The sequence below is a fragment of the Mytilus trossulus genome, chromosome 1 (assembly GCF_036588685.1).
Source record: "Mytilus trossulus isolate FHL-02 chromosome 1, PNRI_Mtr1.1.1.hap1, whole genome shotgun sequence".
Lineage (NCBI taxonomy): Eukaryota > Metazoa > Mollusca > Bivalvia > Mytilida > Mytilidae > Mytilus > Mytilus trossulus.
The window spans coordinates 85,212,358-85,232,926 of record NC_086373.1 but is presented as its reverse complement, the minus strand read 5'-3'; the positions used below and the strand labels follow the sequence as shown (position 1 = coordinate 85,232,926).

Here is a 20,569-nt window from a genome sequence, read left to right as displayed (position 1 = left end):
TTGCGTAAGCTGGGAATAAGAGAAAATGCCAAAGTAGCAATCAGAGTAATAGGTCAATGGTCATGAAATAAGAGAAAAAACAACGAGACAAACAGTTTCAGCGAATATTTCTGAAAAAAATATAAAATTAAAGTTTAAGTGGGCTCGCGGGTCTAAATCAACTTATTTTTCTAATAGAGGATTTTGCTATTTTTTCTATGATTAAAATTTATCTTGTACTTAATAAAAATATTTAATAAAAATATGGGGTCACCGTTCATTTAAGCTTACAGTCTGTCTTCGAAAGAAGCATACATTTTTGTTAATGTCCTTTTTTTCTGTCTAACTTATAGGAGTAATATTGGTTATATCGATATAAAGAAAAGTACTAAATTACAGAAATGGCTTAAATTTACAATTATTTAGTTTATGACCAGCTTGTTTGAAAACAATAATAAAATATATAGGTCACCGATGAGTTAAAAAAGTTATTTCAATTAAAACGTCAAAAAATGACATTTTTGCACCAAAGGGAGTTAATTGTGAGCTTTTTCAATTATATAAATATTTTTAAAGTCATCTGTGGCCAACCAAATCGATTTGTCCGGGTGATTTTTGTACCATATTATGAGGTAATAACTGACACTAATAAATAAAATCTGTAACGAAAAAACAAATGTTTACTTTTTTGCTGATTTTTTTTATACCCGTGAGCCTCCTTAAACAAAAAAGTCAACAAAAAATAAGGGCTGGTTTCAGATTTTATGCAGTTCTTGTTCAACTTATTTAATGATCATTATTATTAAAAAAAAATTGAAAAGTCACGTTTAAAGTAGTGATAAACGATTAAGGCTTGAGGTTACTACACTATCTGTTAAATATTTTACGTAACGGTCAAGCAAGTAATGATAGCGTCCGTGATTATTATTTCACCATAAGGATTTTAGTAGCTTCTTTGTTACATGTAATAAGGCTGAACAGGATCATACTTGGGTGTTCAACGTAAGGGTTTCCTTAATTCGATTGATCCAGATAATGCAGTGTTTTATTAAAAAAAAAAGGTTTAAAAAGATAACAGCTGTTTTTCACATTGTTACACTGGGATTTCACAGCCTTAGTGAATCTTTCTTGCAGAATTTTTTTCTTAACGTTTAAGATTTATTCTTTTTTGCTTTCGATTATAACATATGATTACACAATGAATGTAGACTCGTGAGATTTACAGGTTGATTATTTCTAACTGCATGGTCGTTATACAACTAAGATCAACTAAATTTCATTTTTGTTTTTGTTTTTCTTGTATTGCAAGCCACTGATGTTTAAAGATCGCGTCAGTTATGATTGGCACTGAAATAGTTAGACAAACTGTTTTAAAAAAAAATGTGACGTCTAACATTCACGTGTATGTATCGCATGCACACTTAAAAGTTTTCGTCTGTTTTGCAAAATCTTAGATTCCGATGTCAACTTATTTGCATGTTTTTTTAATTTTTCATCTATTAGTTACGAACGATAAATTTATCGATGCGAAAATTGAAAACTCAATAAAAGACATGTTGCATTACTCATTTTTCGAACATCGATAAACTGCTGTTGCCTTTATATGTTGATATCATTTGACCCTATGTACATTCTTTCTCTATCTATTTATATATTGTGACGTCCATTATATGTGCTTTCAACCAGTTTTTGGCATGACACGGGTTATGTTTTTCTCATATATTTTATGATAGTATGATACTAAACCCCTAACGGGAGGGATTGTACCTGATATTCATATGATGAAGACATAATCTTTCAATCAGTTTAATTGAGGTCTGGAGCTGGCATGTCAGTTAACTGCTAGTAGTCTGTTGTTATTTATGTATTATTGTCATTTTATTTATTTTCTTTTGTTACATATTTTGACATCGGACTCGGACTTCTCTTGAACTGAATTTTAATGTGCGTATTGTTATTCTTTTACTTTTCTACATGGGATAGAGGTATTGGTGGGAGGGTTGGGATCTCATAAACATGTTTAACCCCGCCGCAATTTTGCGACTGTCCCAAGTCAGGAGCCTCTGGCCTTTGTTAGTCTTGTATGATTTTAAATTTTAGTTTCTTGTGTATAATTCGGAGTTTAGTATGACGTCCATTATCACTGTACTATTATGCATATTTTAGGGGCCAGCTGAAGGACACCTACGGGTGCGAGAATTCTCGCTACATTGAAGACCAATTGGTTGCCTTCGGCTGTTGTTTGCTCTATGTCGGGTGGTTGTCGCTTTGACATATTCACCATTTCCTTTCTCAATTTTATTTCACTGATAGTTGTGTGTTTAGCATTACCGATGCGAAAATTGAAAACTCGATAAAAGACATAAAAGACATGACAAAAGACATGTTTCATGACTCAATTAAAAAAAATAACAAACGGGGATAAGACAATTGATAAAAATACATGTATTAGAATTCTGATGACTAATTATCTAAGAGCAGCTATTTTTCATCTCTTATAAAATGAGTTATGAACACCGCATACCGTTTAACCCACTCAAGATGATAATATAATGCTTTCGTAATCGCTATCCTTGTCTCGTCACAATGCTAGACATTATTTGCGGTTGTAACTGTCCGTATAATCTCTCTATAATCAATCGGATGACCATGAAATATAAATTTTATAAATATCAATATGATATGCATAGGCCTTGTGCCTTTTGTAATATATATGAAATATTATATTATGTTTGTAAAATGAAAGTTTGTGGCCGCAAGTTGAAGTTGAAAGTAATACTTGAGATACAATACGAATCTCTTATTCATCTTTGTTTTTATTTCTATTGTGTAATTGATAGTAAAGCGAACAGATTTGATAAATATTTATTTTATATTCAATACTAATAATATTACATGTTATTCATCAGAAAAATTGAAGATTTATGTTATGTTGTTGACATTTTTTTTCATTTATGGATTTTCATTTATTATTTGTACCAGGCTTATAATTTGATACGCCAGACACGCGTTTCGCTTATATAAGACTCATTAGTGACGCTCAGATCCAAATAGTAATAAGGCCAAAGAAATACCAAATTGAAGAGCATTGAGGACCCAAAATTCCAAAAAGTTATGCCAAATACGGCTTAGGAAATCTATGCCTGGAATAAGATAAAGCTTTAGTTTTTCGAAAAAAATATAATTCTGTAAACTGGAAATTTATAAAAATGACATATAATTGATATTCATGTCAGGACTGACGTGCTGACTACTTGCCCGGTGATACCCTAGGATACGAAACGTCCACCAGCAGTGGCATCGATCAGGTGGTGTACATATTTATCAAAGGTACTAGGCTTATAATTGAATAAGCCAGACGCGCGTTTCGTCTACATTAACACATCAGTGACGCTCAGATCAAAAATGTTCTAAAGCCAAAGAAGTCTAAAGTTGAAGATCATTGAGGACCCAAAATTCCAAAAAGTTATGCCAAATACGATTAAGATCATCTATGCTTGGGATAAGAATCCTTAGTTTTTAAAAAATCATACTTTTTTAAACAGGAAATTTATAAAATTGACCATATAATTTGTGCTGACTACTAGGCTGGTGATCCCCTCGGGGACGAAACTTCCACCAGAAGTGACATCGACGACCCAGTGGTATAAATTGTTATCAAAGGTTTAATCCTTGTTTAAATGCACGCTCACAAACATATATATAAGTGTAAAACTAGAAGTTGATTAAAGTTGTTTTTCCTATAAATAATAATTGTTCCTCGAAAACTTATTCGAATGTTCTTTATTTTGTCATTTTTTTGTTTGCATATATGATATATAGTTTTTTCTATGTGATACGAATGTTATTTGCTTATATTTTTTGTCACTTGTGCTTAACTATATAATATATATAATGAATATCTCCTCAGTTATGTTCGAGGCAAAAGTATTCGCAAAATCCAAAAACCTTTGAACCGATGTTCAAACCAAAAAAGACATAAATTGATTTGAACTAGCTGTCAGATAACTGCGAGTACTCTCAGATCTGTTCATTGTGTCTTTTTGTGTCGGAATGTATAAGTTCTCGGCCACATCCACTTGTATTTTTGTTTATCTGATGAGCCTTTTTCAACTGATTTTTATAGTTCGTTCTTATGTTGTACTGTTATACCACTGTCCCAGGTTAGGGGGAGAGTCGGGATCCCGCTAACATGTTTAACCCTGCTCCATTATTCATGTATGTGCTGTCCCAAGTCAAGAGCCTGTAAATTCAGTGGTTGTCGTTTGTTTATGTGTTACATATTTGTTTTTCGTTAATTTTTTACATAAATAAGGCCGTTAATTTTTTCGTTTGAATTGTTTCACATTGTCTTATCGGGGCGTGATATAGCTGACTATGCGGTATGGGCTTTGCTTATTGTTGAAGGCCGTACGGTGACCTATAGTTGTCTGTGTCATTTTGGTCTTTTGCGGATAGTTGTCTCATTGGCAAGCATACTACATCTTCTTTTTATATAAAGGATAAGGCCATATCAGGGAAGGGAATCAGAGCTTTGTATGAGGGAGATATGTTTCAAAATATCAAATTTCTTCCAAAATTGCATAACAGCAAATTCCAATCAAACAATATCAATAGATATCAGGTCTTCTGGTCTGAGAACTTTAGATACCAGTGTATTTATTTAATTTGTAATTTTAGTGATTTTGCACTTTTCCCGATTGTGAGATTTGAACTGAGTGGGAACTTCGCATGTCGGGTGAGGCATGAATATCAGAATATTCTACCTTGTCGACTCGATCTTGCTCCTTTCTGTTAAAGAAATATTTCAGATTATCTTTGTTACCTTAGTTTGTTCCTTACAAACTGAGATTTAAACATCGATAAACTACTGTCGCCTTGATTTTTCATCAGAGTGCAGAAGAAATATCTTTCAGGCTGCTGATATCATCGAGACCTAACAGCTTGACCATTGGGCGTAATTTTATAACGGCATCAATTCACTGTAGTAGATGCACATTTCGACAACTAACGTTTCCGTATCTTTAGTGATGCTCGATGCCATATTATTCAAAACTCCAAAACTACTGTTAACCTTAAAAACACACGAAATCAAGCTTTAAGAATAGCCAATTTCGAACAAGATCGTTTGCACTAGGAAATACATTCCCTAAGTCAAAAGCAAAATTATTTCCAAAATGATATAATAGCGAATTTCAAACAAGCATTATCCATATTTCCATGACAGTATATAAGTACTGACTACTGGACCTATAAAACCCTCGGGGAATACAGTTCATCAGCATATATTATATTAAATGTTGAAACAAACTCTCTTTAATCTTGTAATAGTATTAAAACATTTGACTTTTCTACTCTTTACACAAGTATTCCACATTCCAAACTAAAAGACAAATTGAAAGAGTTGGTATTGCTTTGCTTCATAAAAAAGAAGTTGTCTTAGGGAGGAAGATAAATCCTACTTTGTAAAGGATCTTTCTGATTCTGATATTATCAAGATGCTTGATTTTTTTATTGGCAACATATTTGTTACGTTCGGAGGACGTGTTTTTCAACAGAATGTTGGCATTCCAATGGGAACAAACTGTGCCCCTCTAATTTCCGACTTGGTTTTTTATCATTATGAGGCTGACTTCATGCAGGAACTTCTTAGGAAGAAAGATAAAAAGTTAACAATATCCTTTAACTCTACTTTCCGCTATATAGATGATGTTCTTTCACTAAATAATTCAAAAATTATGTGTAACGCATCTATCCCATCAAACTAGAGTTATACCCCCTTCACATACACGAATGTGTCTTACGATTCCTTACGAATGTTGTTTGTTTTATCAAATGCAAGCATTCGCAAGCAATCGTAAACCACTCGCAAGCAATCGTAAATCACTCGCAAGCAATCGTAAACCACTCTTAAACAAATCGTAGACATTCGCAGACAATCGTATCGATTCGTAAAACTATTTGGAAATTTTTGGACATGCCAAAAATTTTACACGAATGTCCACGAATCATTTCATTCGTAAAGAGCTCGCAAATCACTCGCAACAATTCGTTAATGCATCGTTAACCGATCGCAACAACTCGTAAATCATTCGCAAGAAATCGTGAACAGTTTGATTTAAGAATGTTTAACGATTCATTTACGAATAGTTGCGAGCAGTTTACGATCGCTTTGCGATGGATTAACGAATTGATACGAATACACGCTAGTGCTTTACGAATATATCCGATTGCTTTACGAATGTATACGAATACTTTGCGACTGCTTTGCGAGTGCTTTGCGAATGTTTTACAAATAGGAATATTTAACAAATGATTTGACGATAAAATTGGGGTTTTGTTTTTATTCTAATAGTTCGTTTCAGTTGTTATAAAATCGTGGAAGAAGGAAGTCGCATTTTACTATTGGATCATGGCTCCAAAGAGAAGACCTGCTGCAAGGAAAAGGAAGACAAATCCTGCTTCACCTAGATCCCCTACACCACCACCACCATCCCCCGAAACACCAAACCCCGCCGAATTACCACCACCAGAGGTAAACCCACCAACCGTTGGTATCGAATATCCTGAGCAGCAACTTTCAGATACTGACAATGTTGATACAGCCGGCTCAAACTTTGCCTCAGATGAGGACGATTTGATAGCCACTGCCACAACCAGTGCAGCAGTAAGTGAGATTTGCTTATTCAATGTCTTTGAAAATCACCTTTATAAAGCACATAAAAAATGTATGAGTTTCATAGACAGATATTTAGTGAAATTGGCAATTGAGGAACTGCATTTTATTCAAATAAATCATCAAAATACGATACATGCAAAGAAAATCTGCATTATTTAAATCAGATTAGTTGGACAGAATAGCAATATAATAAGATTAAAGTTAAAATAATTATAACACGGAATCTATATCCAGAGGCCAGTGTATAACTGTTGTTGAACGTATTGGCAAAAATGTAATTAAAAAAGATAACAATGTTTATGATACTTTTCAAACAATTGCAATCAGCATATGAACTTCTTGAAAGACCGGTCATTATAAAAATATTTATGAGTGTATTTTATAGTAAAGTCGTTGATAGTTATCACGAAAATGGACATTGTGTATTTTCAGACTCGCAAGAAGAATAAACCCAAAACTAAAAGTGCGAGAATACTGACGATCGAAGAGGAAGACGAAGTAATTGAGTGGTTAAAGTCAAATCGTTTTCTATACGACAAGACAAGTATTGATTTCAAAAATCGCGATAAAAAAGAGCGAACATGGCATGAAATGGAACAGAGGATGAAGTTGAATCCCGGTGATCTTCAAAGATGGTATACGTCCTTAAGAACCACGTATGTGAAAGAAGTAAAGAAAAGAGAAAACACCACACGATCCGGAGCCGGTGTCGGAGATGGTTTGCTAACATCTAGAACTAGCTGGTTGTTGGAGAAATTCGAGTTTGTAAAACCCTTTGTCTGTCAGGCAAGAGGAACCAAGGGGTCACAGATCAAGAAACCTGACCGGTACTCAGACTGCAGTGAGTCATCAGTTCCATCAATAACGACCATGGAAAGTACACCACAGTCAGTGACAACATCGTCAACTACAACAAAGATATCTGACTGCCTAGAAAAAGTTTCTCAGCAGTTAGCAGTCCCAAAGAGTGACATAGAGAAGACCTGCGATTTCCTTAGTACGCTAATGGCAAAGATGACCCCTTCCTGTCTGGAGGATTTTACGAATGAAACTATCTTCAAGGCAATGGAGTATGTTAAACAGTCTAAACAGGAACAGCGTCAAACACAACAACCGCCAAGGGATGATTTTAAACAGCCATCCCAGCTTTCATCTACATTCACAGACCCTTCCCAGCAAGTAAATCGCCAAACATTACCTCAATTTACCCAATTACAACCTCAACAGCAAACTACAGTAGGAAATAACAGGCCTTCAATTAGACCGACAACATCATCCATGTCGTTCAGGCATCGTCAGCCGCAACAAATGTCTACTGATCGCGACTATATCATTGCACGCAACTTAGCAGCTTCGAATCCGCCAGCTGACGTCCTTCAACAATATGGTCGATACCAATGGGCAGAACTGCAACCGACTAACTTGCAACCTATCTTAATGGGTCAACAGCAACAGACAGTATACTCAACTCACACTACAAGTCAGACACCAAGTGCTATTGAATCAACTGCGACAGATACAACATCAGTACTGACGGATGCTTATGAGACAATAAACCCAGAAACACCTTTCATATAGATCTTCGACGTGAATGACTGTTTATTTTCATTTAGAAAAGATTTAGGAAAATCTTGAATAGAGAACCTTTAAATGTATAACTATTTGTAGATTGTAGAAAATTTGTAGCTTTTTTTGAGAATGAAAAGAAATAGGTTAATCCACATTTGTTTATGTTGTTTATTTTAGGAACCAAAATTTTTAAACAAAACCAATAAAAAATGACATCGCTGAAAAGTGTAATATGCAAACGGAATCTTTTGCCATTACTTGGCGCCTGTGCCCTTTTCAATGTACATTTAGTTGTAAATCAAATTCGAACACACTAAGGAGCAATCAATAATCATAAACCACAAAGAAGACAATGCCATGGCAAATACACAACAGGCAACACAAATAACAACATAACAAAAACTAAAAACAAAGCAACATGGACCCCAAACAAAAACAAAATGTGGTGAACTCAAGTACCCTGGAAGGGTTAGCAGCTCCTGCTTCAAGTGTGACAACCGTCGTTTAGCTTAAATGTCAAAATCATTCTGAAACTCATTTATTGATGCTTATCAAAGTTTGTGTTTAAACTCAACCTATTCTTTTTGCGCGTGTTGGGTCGTTGCCTCTTTGACACATTCCCCGTCTTCACTCATATTCTATCCCTTAAATACCATTCCAAGTACTAGTATTGCAACAAATTTGTATTATAAAGTGTATGTCAAACAAAGTTGGAGTGAATTATTCATTATGATAGAACCTCATTCTGAGATTTTTTATAGTCCTATCTATATCTAAATTTTTATTTTTAAACATTACATCAATTAACACAATACTGATGCATTCAAAACAATCAATGTTTCTGAACCAGTCAAATCATGTTCTCTTGCCAATCTACGGCGCCTGCTTCCGAGTTGAAGTAATTTTTAAGATAGTTCCTTTGATCAATTCCAGCAGCGTTACCAAAATTTCTCTGATACCCTGGGTCTCCGTCGGTAAGTTGCGCACCTTGTCGCCATTGTCCCTCTATTAAATTATGATTGTTGTCTTCTTCGTCAGCAAACAGTTGTAGATCAGCACGTTTCCTGATCCGAAGTAAGTTATGAAGAGTAGTACAAGACAGTACGATTAAATCTACTGTTTCTGGCAGTTGTTGCATAGTTCCAATCAAAATCTGAAATCTCATGGCAAGAATGCCAAAAGCATTCTCCACAATTCTACGTGCACGGGACAACCTATAGTTAAAGATGCGCTCATCGTGGTCTAAACGTTTTCTTGAATAGGGTTTCATCATCCATGATCGGAGAGGAAATGCGTCATCGCCAATAAGAAAATAAGGAATATCTGTTTCACCATTTGGAAGAGGGGAGGGAGGCGGAAGATCCAAAGTTCCATTTTCTAACATTGGTCGTAGTTCCGAGTCCCTAAATATCTGGCTATCAGATGCACTTCCGTATGAGCCCACACTCAGCCAAATAAACTTATAATCTGCATCAACTAGAGCCATCATCACTGTAGAGAAGAAATGTTTGTAGTTAAAAAATAACGACCCCGAGTTAGGCGGTTTTCTTATTCTAATGTGCTTCCCATCCAAAGCACCACAAGCGTGTGGGAGGTTCCATATTCTTTCAAAGTCAGATGCTATACGCATCCAATCTTCCGTCGTAATCTCATCCGGCATGACTTCATCTTTGTATGCTAAGTAAATTGCTTCGCAGACTTTAGGCACAAAGAGTGATATGGAGTTCCGGGCAACACGAAAGGCATACATAAGATCAGCATACGTGGAACCGGTAGCCAAATGTCTGAGTGTAACGGCTAACTTCAGTCCTGGTTCAAGTGGTTCCCTGTAACGAGAAATATTTATCTAAACTTACAATGCAATTAAAAGAATATTTTTTGTCGCATAAAAGGTAAACTGGAAATGTGTCATACATTAGAATAACAAAAGACAAGACAGTTTAATATACCCACTTCCATATGAATACGAACGTTATTTGGGGCGTTACTAACACGTACTTTGTTCACTTTGTATTAAATTGAATTATTTAGAAGCAAAGTGCTTAAGGAAAATTTTTTAAAAGATTGTTTTGCTGACCTTTTTACTTAGATATGAATTTCTGAAAAAACAGTTAGTATGGTTTTCTAAACTGACTATATCATGCGGAAAATCCAAGCCTCGTCCTTCGGCACCGTCGGATATTCATATGATATAGTCAGCATACAAAATAAAACTAACTATTATTCTTAATGTATATTCTGTTTTATTTTGCTTGAAAATTGAAGTACTTACCTGAAAGAGGTAGAGCTTTTTCTGATTGCAGGGGTAATTCTGTCAAGTATCTCCCCAAACAAGTCGGCATCAACTCTTAAAAAGTTTCTGTAACCAGACGCATCTTCCCGGTTAAGCTCATGCAGGAGTTGGTCATATTGTCCAAACAAAGTTCTTCTGATGAGCCATGGCCTGCACCAAAATCTACGTTGAGTCCGCCTCCTCCTCCTCCTAAAACAAAGAGGAAACAGTTGTTGATTTTCTTCCTCTGCCCTCTGTGCCAGTGGAAGAAGAAGTCGAAGGAAGTTATGGAAGAGTAATAATTTATTTCTCTCGTAAGACATGTCTTGTTACTCCGAATGTTTACATGGATAATAAATGAGACTGTATGGCCTACTATCTATATGAGTGCATGCATTTCCCATTGCAAAAAAAATAAACATTCGTAAAACACTCGTAACTCAATCGCAAATGTTCGTGGGCTATCGTAAACTATTCGTTAACCAATCGTAAAAACTTGGATCAGATCGTTACCATTCGTATTGTGCTCGCAAAACACTCGTATGCATTCGTTAATTGCTCGTATCTATTCGCAATGAATCGTCTACTGTTATCGTAAAAGCATCGCATTCATTCTTAGTAAATCGTAACCAATCGTAAAGCACTCGCAAATCACTCGTAAAAGTGGTTTATTCGCAAAAGATTCGTTAAAGTTTAACGAATCTTGTAAATTTTGGTGATTCGTTAGCATTCGTAAGAAACATTCGTGTATGTGAAGGGGGTATAATACTACAGGTACAGTTAAGTCGGCCTCATATCTTAACTTACATCTAGAGCAGTTAACAATGAGGGTCGGTTGAAAACAAAACTTTACGACAAAAGAGATGATTTCAGCTTTCCAATTGTGAACTTTCCATTTCTAAGTAGCAACATTTCAGCAGCACCTGCATACGGGTATATATCTCCCAATTGATACGATATTCCCGTGATTGCATTTCCTATCATGATTTTCTTGATAGAGGGTTGCTGCTCACAAGGAAGCTGTTAAACCAAGAGTTCCAAATGGTGAAGTTGGAATCATTCCTTCGTAAATTTTACGGGCGCCATCACGAGTTGGTTGACGTTATGGGATAACCGTTTCACAAATGATATCGGATATGTTCCATACGTCGTAATTAAAATCCCCTTCCCTTTCATGAATGTGACCTACCAGACTTGTTATCACACAAGTAACACGACGGGTGCAACATGTGGAGCAGGATCTGCTTACTCTTACGGAGCATATGAGATCGCCCATAGTTTTTGGTGGGGTTCGTGTTGTTTATTCTTTGGTTTTCTATGTTGTGTCGTGTATTCTATTGTTTGTCTGTTTGTCTTTTTCATTTTTAGCCATGGCGTTGTCAGTTTATTTCAGATGAGTTTGAAAGTCCCTTTGGTATCTTTCGTCCCTCCTTTATGGGCTATGCATAATGTTGAAGGCCGTGCGGTAATCGATAGTTTTCAATTTGTATGTCATGAGGTCTGTTGTGGAGGGTTGTCTCATTGGCAAGCATACCACACCTTTCTTTTTTTTGTATAGTTATTATTATTATTATTTACAATATTTATATAGCGCTTTATCTAATTAAAATTACTCTAAGCTCTTAACATAAAACAATCAATACAGTAAGAATACAATTACGACATTTTGATCAATTTGAGATCTACAATAGACACGACAGTTTCTATAAGCTAAATCTGGATATAATGTTAGTTCCATCAGTCTTGAGTTGCATTTTGTTTAATTATCTAGTTTATAATTAAATGTTATATTTCAAGTCTTATTTCATTGCTTAGCCTTTATTAGCAAAAACAAGTTTAGTTCTTGCCTTAGATCTTGAAATACCAATATACTCATCTGATCTGTAATTGTATCGATTGTGTTCTTTTCCCGATAATGACATTATGACAGAGTGTGAATTTTGTAACGCTGAGATGCATCAATAGCAAGAGACGGTGTTCATGCGATTCTCTCAAAAAAAATTTGGTACATTGATTTGTATCTTTCATTTTTTAGAAAATTTATGCATCGGTGATTTTCTGTCGCCTGTATAAACCCGTTTCATATGCATTCCTACAGAGGTGCAATGATTCTGTTAGTTTTGAAAAAAAAATGGTACATGGACATTACTTTCTTTATTAGAATAAAAAGTTGACAAGATTATGTTTTGATGTTGATTGGTGTGTTATTCTTGACCTTAAACTCAGAAACGTAGCATAAAGCCATTCAAAATATTTTTTATCTGTGATTTTTTTTCAACTAAAACGCTTTTACTCTTCATATTTGTTTTTGTTCCAAAATAATAAAGTTCAGATTAATTTGAAGAGACATGTATTTTAATGTGAAATACGGACGCCAGAAAAAGATGACCATCCATATCCAAACACTCGTACATTCCCGTCATTTACTGTCGGGTTGTTGTAAATTCGAATGTAAACTGAATCTCCCACATTAAGATGAAGAACTGTTGATTGTGTCCCTGCATTCCATGTAGTTGAATCACCTGAATATGTGCTTGCAATAGGAAATCCATTTTTGACGATTTCTGTTTCTATGTCTTCAGTTGCATGACTCATGATTACTACGGAAAAATAATAAAGTCCAGAAACTGATGCTTTAAACACGCCTGAGCTGGAGTTGTATCCAAATCCCTCATTGGTCTGAACATTCTCAAATATTATTGTCTGATGAATCGCCAAATGCTCTTTGTGGGTTCCTATCACAGCAGTGAATCCAATATTGTATGGGTTGTCTGGAACTAAAAACCTTGGAACTGAAAATAAATGCATACGTTGATTCATATTCAAGTGTACTAAGACAAATAAATGCTATCGGTTGATACTTGCCCCAAAAATACACGTTGCTTATAAGATTAAAATTCTGATATTTGCAATAGTAATAACACTGTTCAAATGTCTTTAATACCAAAACTGGTGAAAAATAATTTGAAATGAGTTATCAAAGGTGCCAGGATTATGATTAAATATACCAGACGTGCATTTCGTCTACATAAGACTCACCAGTGACGCTCAGATCAAAATGGTTGTAAAGCAAAACAAATACAAAGATGAAGAGCAATGAGGACCCAAAATTCCAAAAACAAAAGTGCCAAATACGGCTAAGGTAATCTACTCCTTAGATAAGAAAATCTTTAATTTTTCGAAGAATTCAGATTTTTGTAAAAATGAATATTTGCGCTGTCGATTATTAAATTTTACTGAGTCATTGTACATGTGGTTTGTTATGATGGGCTCTGGACTTACTTTTTACGAACATATTTTTTATAGTTCTACCTCCTGTTTATGATCAAATATCAAAGAGCATTTTGTTTTACTAGTAACTTATGATTAAAATACAGTAATAATAAAAAAGTTATGCATACCTAGATTACGATACATTTTGGTTTTACTTGCTTGTGTTTTATCTCCTTTAGCATGGGAGGCGGCTTCATTCAAAGACTCCTTCAAATTACCTTTTTTGGAAGAAAGCATATTTCTATAGCGTTCGATCTTATCAAGAGATTTTTCTAGAGCCACATTATAGGTCGACAATTCATGTTCCAATTTTCTTAGCTTAGATTTTGATTTGATTCCTAATCCATGAATTTCATTGGATAGTAACTTCAGTTTGTCGTTGTTAGCATTTCTGTCCGCAATAATTGATTTTAAACTGTCCCGAAATACTTCAAATTTTTCCTCAAAGCCACACACATGAACACGAATGCTCTCACAATGTTTTAGAATAATGAAAATGTAACATTTTTTTATGATAAACATTCCAAACGTTATTAATGACCTAAAACAATTATGTCCTAGATACTGACGATTTTGGTGTCTTATAAGCCAATATGTTTAAGATAAGAAATCCATGAGAATTTATGATAACCTTATCTGGAATAAAGATGGGTCCGATCAAACGATTCATATGTTTTGCTGTTATATTTGGAAATATTCATCTTGGATTATCAGAACGATCTATTAGTCAGAATGATGAGTCCGGATACTGTCCGAAACTAGAAAATCGTGTTTCCGCTCTTGGAAATGTGATGAAAAACTTAAAGGATGAAAAAATAATGACTGAAAAGAAAATGGATTATATGAGACAAGAAATAATAACGTCCAAAGCTCAATACGAAGGCAAGTTTAATATTTTGGAGAAGGAATTAAAAACAACAAAGGAACAACTTTCGAATTGAAAATTATATGCGGCTGAATGGTTATAAAATAGATGAGCTTGAGGATAAATTTGGACTTGGTGTAGCAGAAGATACAGCAGATAAAGGTATTGTTTATATTTTCCAATACAAAAATGTCATGTATATATAGAATAACAGTACTTCTGTTTTGATAATGACTTGAAGAATATCAAGCGAGTCTGCAAGGACAAGCAGATGAAAATTCAGTATGAGTGGAGAGGGTTTACATAGGCTATGCCTGTTGTCCAAACCAATTCAATTTATTTGAATAAAATATTGTTTAAACTAAAGATTCAGTATCAAAAAATAAAATGTCATTATTCTTTATATCGTCAATTAAATCTTATCAATATGTTGTTTTGGGGTTTTTTTTGGTTAAGAGTATGAAACAAAGGGAAATAGTTAGTATATAGAAATAAGAAGATGTGGTATGAGCTAGTGCCTCTCTGTTAATTTCATAATGTGTAAAGAGTTAACAACTATAAGTCAAAGAACGGCCTCCAACACGGAACCACGTTAAAAAACTATTTTTACTTGTACAAAACGTCGTGATAGTTCTTTGGTTGCAGGAATGAATAAAATTGAGTATGGAAATGGGGAATGTGTCAAAGAGACAACAACCCGACCATAGAGCAGACAACAGCAAAAGTCGCTTGCATGTCATTAATAAATTAACGCGAACGGATATGAACGCTTTATATTGCTGCACTCATACATCTTACTGTTGCACATCTTCACTACACTACAGTATCTTCTTTTTTTACTCAGTCTGGGTTGTGCAAAATTAATTTTGTACATGTATGTACTAAGACTATAAAACTAGGACTTGTTTGTATATTTTGAAATATCTACCTTTCATTATCAAAACGATGAATCCGGAACTGTTTGACAAATGTTTTCAATTCGTTCCGTCTGTAAATATAGTGTAACGTTTGAATGTGTCAGTTTTATGGACCTTTCCCTTTTTAATTATCTTGGAGTTTGGTATTTTTGTCATGTTTTTTCAGTTGTTTCACAACCAAAAAGTGCGAATTTGAGTTAATTGTGAAAACATTTTTTGAAGTTTATTTTGATCGTTATTATGTATTATATAAATAAATAAGAAGATGTGGATTTGGGGCCAATCAAACACACTCCTCCCAAGTCACAATTTATAAAAAGTAAACAATAATAGGTCAAGTATGGCCGTCAAGACGGAGCATTTGCTCAGACCGAACATTAAGTTATAACAGGTCCCAAAATGACTAGTGAAAACAATTTATACAGGAAAACCAATGGTCTAATCTGTATAAAAAAAAGAACGGAAAACTAGAACAATTAAGGAACCACACCAACAGACGACAACCACTGAAAAGGCTTCTGATAATTTGTTTGATAGAAAGAAGTCAAATTTTAAAGCATTAAAATTAGGTTAGCATATAAGTTCAAAATTTTTGTATAGAATTTACTGACCAAAACACGAAAATAATTGAAAAATAAACCGAATCGAGTAAATATCTTCAGACACACATGCAATTCGCAAGATAATACATTAGATTAAATAAGTTTTTTTCAAGGTACCTTAAACTAACTTTATTTTTGTAAGTAAACGGCAAATTAGATTGTTACAATAATTTTCTTTGTTTCTATTTCAGAGAAAAGGGTGCTTTTACCATCAACATTGACTTCCAGTGTTGCGTTCAGCGCTTCCTTGATAAACCATCAAGAAAATATAAGCGTTTATCAGAAAATTCGTTTCGATTACATTATTACGAACGTCGGGTCTGGATACAATCCTGTTACTGGAGTTTTCAAAGCAACAGTTCCTGGACTTTATTTTTTTACTGTGGTTATAATGAGTCATGCTACCGAAGATATAGAAACCCAAATCGTGAAAAATGGTATTCAGATTGTCAACACCTACTCTGGTGATTCAACTACATGGAACCAAGGATCCCAGTCTGCCGTACTTCAACTTACTGCAGGAGATAACGTGTGCATACAAATTCAAAACAACAAAGGCGTTAATGATGGAAACATAAGAATTTTTGGACAAAGTTGGTCTTCATTCTCTGGTTTTCTTATTGCAAATACGCAATAAAAATGTCTATGCAAAAGCATGCTTTCTTTAAGGAATGACTGTAATATGTTTTTGGTCTATGAAGAATAAACATAAAAAAATATGGTGTACACTGAATAACCCACATAGCTGATAGACAAAACACCGTCCGAAAATCAGAAGACGCGTTACATCCAAAATTAAATTATTCGACATTAAAGAAGACAGGTTAAGTGTAGACGTACATGATACATACTGCAACATGCACATTTTCTCCCCTTTTGATTCCGTTTTATTGAGATAGATCATTGTTTTACATTTGGTAACACATGTAAGTCAAAGTTAGATTTCACGAAAATTTCAGTGCTCTGGTACTGATATGGTTTATAACAAATATTTCTAAAATTTACTCTTGATAAATAAAAAAAATATTTAAAAATGTAGTTTCAAACTCCTTCAGAATAAGTTAAACTGAGTTGAATTTCGCTATTCGCCATAGTTCCCTCTTGATCAAACAACGCATAACGTGACTATATTTTTTTAAACCATTTATTTCTTATGTTCAAGTTTGAGCTTTCTTCAGAAATTTTATTTAAGACAGAAAGGTGTTATTTTTATTCACTTCTCAAGTTATGTTATTCTAAAAACTATTTATATTCTGATTTATATAGAAAGAAACATGATACAAAACACAAACATCTGATACTTACAAACGCATGGTCAAAAACGCAAAACGCATGCATCAGTCTACCATTCGCTAAGAATAAAACCACAACAAAGCACTTTTTAATATACTCAAAGGTATCTAGAAGTCCCTCCTTTCTCTATACACACACAATACTTCTGCAGAAAAGAACATCATTACAAACATATCTTCACTCATGACAAACATTACAAACATATCTTCACTCATTTATAGAGCCAAGAGAAAAGAAACTCGGCTTTGATTGCTGTACTTCATCTCAAAGCTGCAATGTGGTATTCAACATAGAGCAAAGCTCACGTGTCTGTAATTTCAATATGCCTCATAGCTTCAGTTAGATGCATGGACTTGAACTAATACAAGATGTTATCAACAAATGGAAAATAAAACGGGAAAACTCAGTCATAATAAAGTCACATGACAATATCTTTTGGAAAACAGAAACAATATAAACATCAACTTTACGATCACAAGACACAACAACATATATTCATCATCCTAAAAAGAAGCAGAAGATATTGATGGGATATTAAATTTCATAACTCGTTACAAACTGATAAAGCAGCAAACAGAAAAAAAGACCAATGACAACCAACGGTGAGTAACATATGTCAGATATATTTTATTATAAGGCAAAACAGAATTGAATTGTCATCTAAATATTGTGTTATTGCTGAATAGGCTAAATTAAATTTATGAAGGTATGGTTCTGTCGTTGTTTAATCATTGAGTCTGGTATTTATGAAATTTACGTAAATTTGCTTTTTCACAGTTAAAACTAGACAAAACATTTTGGACAACATTTTCTCTGTGTTAAAATGTGGCTTTAGATCAATTTTGCTATTTATTTTAGGTATTTTTGACACATAACTCTTCAACGATTTTCGGTACTTATCCATCTTCGGATTTCAAATGTTTGACTTTGAGCGTTCCTGATGAAGGTCAATCCAGAAAAGCGATTCAGACGCAACAAATTATTAAACGTGTTGTTTTTCATTTTTGTACTGTTATACTGTGGCTAATAAAGAAGGCCGACCTATACATATATGCATAATATGGCTATGTTGTTTGCATCCCCATGAACAACAGCCGCAAAAATAACGGTGCAGAACGTTATGATTTCATAACTGCAGGTCATGGTTTTGATTTTGCCTTCAATATTTCCGAGCATGGTAAAGATTTCTGTGTTAGGAAGCATACTTAAATTTCATATTTAGAACAAGTATCATACTGTTATTTTTTCTAACTTTCATAGGTCGAATTATTATGTATCTTCTGTTATTCCATGTATTTGTATATAAGGAGGGATGCAAAGCTTTAAAAATGCGAATTTTAACATTTCATTCATTTATTTAGAGTTCTATCATACCACTTCGCTTGTTTCATCTGAATATTTATTTTAGATATCAGCACTGTGTCTTGTGCCACGAATTTGTTAAGCTAAGTACTTAACTACTTTACAGTCAGATCGATGAAAATAAGAAGATGTGGTACGATTGAAATAAAACAACCCTCCACAAAAGATCAAATGACGTAGAAGTTAGCATCTATAGGTCATCGTACCGCCTTTGACAATTAACAAAGCTTATACCGCATAGCAAGCCTTGACATTATAGTTCAAAAAATAGCGTAAAGTCTTAGGTCAGGAGAATTTCCCTCATAGCAAAGTCTCCTACGTGTATTTCATATTACGTACTGTAACATTGTCCACAAATAAATTCAGGTCCAATTTTGATGATGTGAATTTTTATTCATATACATTTTTTTATGATTAATTCAAAACATTTCAGTTCAGGAGATGTGATTACAGAGAATTCCTTAATTGTATACAGATATAAGAATTAAGTCTAATTTTTTTTCCCTATATAGCCATATGATTTGTCCGTGCAGAATTTAATAGAAAAAACAGTGATTTCTCTAAAACTGTCATTCATTAATATATATCATAATTATTACAAGAAACTACAGATATTTCAGTGCCGCACGAAACAGTAATTTGCACTTTTTTACACAATTGTGTCCTGCCATTTTATGTTCCAGCATATTCGTTACTATCCTTTTGCATGCAAAGTTATTTATTTTCAATTTCTATCAGGCAAGAGTTATCATTTTCCATATTCTTTTTTTTCACCACCACCATCACCCACCTCTCTCGCGTAAATCAAATGGTCATCCCCTCACATTCATGAACTGCAGATGTAATGTTTTTCATATTACTGCGAATTCTCCCCGGTAAACGGGAGATAATCCATCATCGCTCAATTAAAAATACTCAAGAATCCTATACTTACGTAAAACATAATCTATATGCAAGATATGTCAACACTAGGAGGATACATAGTTTTACGCATTTTTGCGCCTGTCCCAAGTCACGAGCCTCTGGCCTTTGTTAGTCTTGTATTATTTTAATTAAGTTTCTTGTGTACACTTTGGAAATTAGTATCATAGTATGGCGTTCATTATCACTGAACTAGTATATATTTGTTTAGGGGCCAGCTGAAGGACGTCTCCGGGTGCGGGAATTTCTCGCTACATTGAAGACCAGTTGGTGACCTTTTGCTGTTGGTTTTTTTTCTATGGTCGGGTTGTTGTCTCTTTGACACATTCCCCATTTCCATTCTCAAATTTATTATTTCGCAGTTTATGTACATATATGGGTTTTCGACTCAAAATTAAACTCAATGTTCGTAAGTGATCGATGTACTGGCCGGACCAGTGAGTGTTACCAAGATGACTGGGTTTAAGTAAAGATAAAACAATCAGGAGCTGACTTTTATTTCACTACCAATCCAAATGGTGAAAAACTGAAAATACAAATATAAATACAATTTTACAATGTGTTCAATGATAATTAAAGTCCATAAAAAATACGGATAAACAGTTCGTAGATATATAAAGCTGTAAAAGTTCTTTATAATAATAAATAGATGAGTATTCTTTCACACGTCGGGTTCTGTCTTGAATAAAGTCGTGTTATCGCAGATACGAACAGTTTGAACAATAAAATGTTCATAACTTCTTTTTAACATAGGAAAATATATTAAAACAGTTCATCGCTGATGTAAATAAATAATTTGTAATGTTTTAAAGGTTACTTACGCTGTGGTTAGCCACG

The 20,569-nt window shown here is 34.1% G+C and overlaps 4 protein-coding genes across 4 annotated transcripts; 2 read left to right on the top strand and 2 right to left on the bottom strand.

Annotated features, from left to right (window-relative positions):
• The first annotated feature begins 6,391 nt into the window (after positions 1–6,391).
• On the top strand, positions 6,392–8,236 carry LOC134699827 (uncharacterized). The gene is made up of 2 exons (XM_063561269.1): positions 6,392–6,646; positions 7,091–8,236. Exons 1-2 carry the CDS (start codon positions 6,392–6,394, stop codon positions 8,234–8,236), a joined length of 1,401 nt encoding a protein of 466 aa, XP_063417339.1.
• Positions 8,237–9,077: 841 nt separating this feature from the next.
• LOC134699716 (uncharacterized) lies at positions 9,078–11,261 on the bottom strand. The gene is made up of 2 exons (XM_063561180.1): positions 10,500–11,261; positions 9,078–10,053 (listed from the first exon to the last, which is right to left on the bottom strand). The coding sequence occupies exons 1-2, from the start codon at positions 10,820–10,822 to the stop codon at positions 9,078–9,080; spliced, it is 1,299 nt and encodes a 432-aa protein (XP_063417250.1). The 5' UTR covers positions 10,823–11,261.
• A 1,581-nt stretch (positions 11,262–12,842) lies between these two features.
• On the bottom strand, positions 12,843–14,564 carry LOC134710679 (uncharacterized). Its single transcript, XM_063571068.1, has 2 exons — positions 13,901–14,564; positions 12,843–13,291 (listed from the first exon to the last, which is right to left on the bottom strand). Exons 1-2 carry the CDS (start codon positions 14,292–14,294, stop codon positions 12,855–12,857), a joined length of 831 nt encoding a protein of 276 aa, XP_063427138.1. The 5' UTR covers positions 14,295–14,564; the 3' UTR covers positions 12,843–12,854.
• A 151-nt stretch (positions 14,565–14,715) lies between these two features.
• LOC134710689 (complement C1q-like protein 2) lies at positions 14,716–16,879 on the top strand. Its single transcript, XM_063571079.1, has 2 exons — positions 14,716–14,799; positions 16,348–16,879. The coding sequence occupies exons 1-2, from the start codon at positions 14,721–14,723 to the stop codon at positions 16,791–16,793; spliced, it is 525 nt and encodes a 174-aa protein (XP_063427149.1). The 5' UTR covers positions 14,716–14,720; the 3' UTR covers positions 16,794–16,879.
• Positions 16,880–20,569: the final 3,690 nt, after the last annotated feature.

Bases quoted from the DNA above. Each gene is read 5' to 3' on its own strand.
- LOC134699827 (XM_063561269.1), top strand. From the start codon at position 6,392: ATGGCTCCAAAGAGAAGACCTGCTGCAAGGAAAAGGAAGACAAATCCT. The intron at 6,647-7,090 runs GTAAGTGAGATT...GTGTATTTTCAG, and splicing joins CTGCCACAACCAGTGCAGCA to ACTCGCAAGAAGAATAAACC.
- LOC134699716 (XM_063561180.1), bottom strand. From the start codon at position 10,822: ATGTCTTACGAGAGAAATAAATTATTACTCTTCCATAACTTCCTTCGA. The intron at 10,054-10,499 runs GTAAGTACTTCA...TTCTCGTTACAG, and splicing joins AAAAGCTCTACCTCTTTCAG to GGAACCACTTGAACCAGGAC.
- LOC134710679 (XM_063571068.1), bottom strand. From the start codon at position 14,294: ATGTTTATCATAAAAAAATGTTACATTTTCATTATTCTAAAACATTGT. The intron at 13,292-13,900 runs GTATGCATAACT...ATTTATTTTCAG, and splicing joins CAAAATGTATCGTAATCTAG to TTCCAAGGTTTTTAGTTCCA.
- LOC134710689 (XM_063571079.1), top strand. From the start codon at position 14,721: ATGCGGCTGAATGGTTATAAAATAGATGAGCTTGAGGATAAATTTGGA. The intron at 14,800-16,347 runs GTATTGTTTATA...TTTCTATTTCAG, and splicing joins AGAAGATACAGCAGATAAAG to AGAAAAGGGTGCTTTTACCA.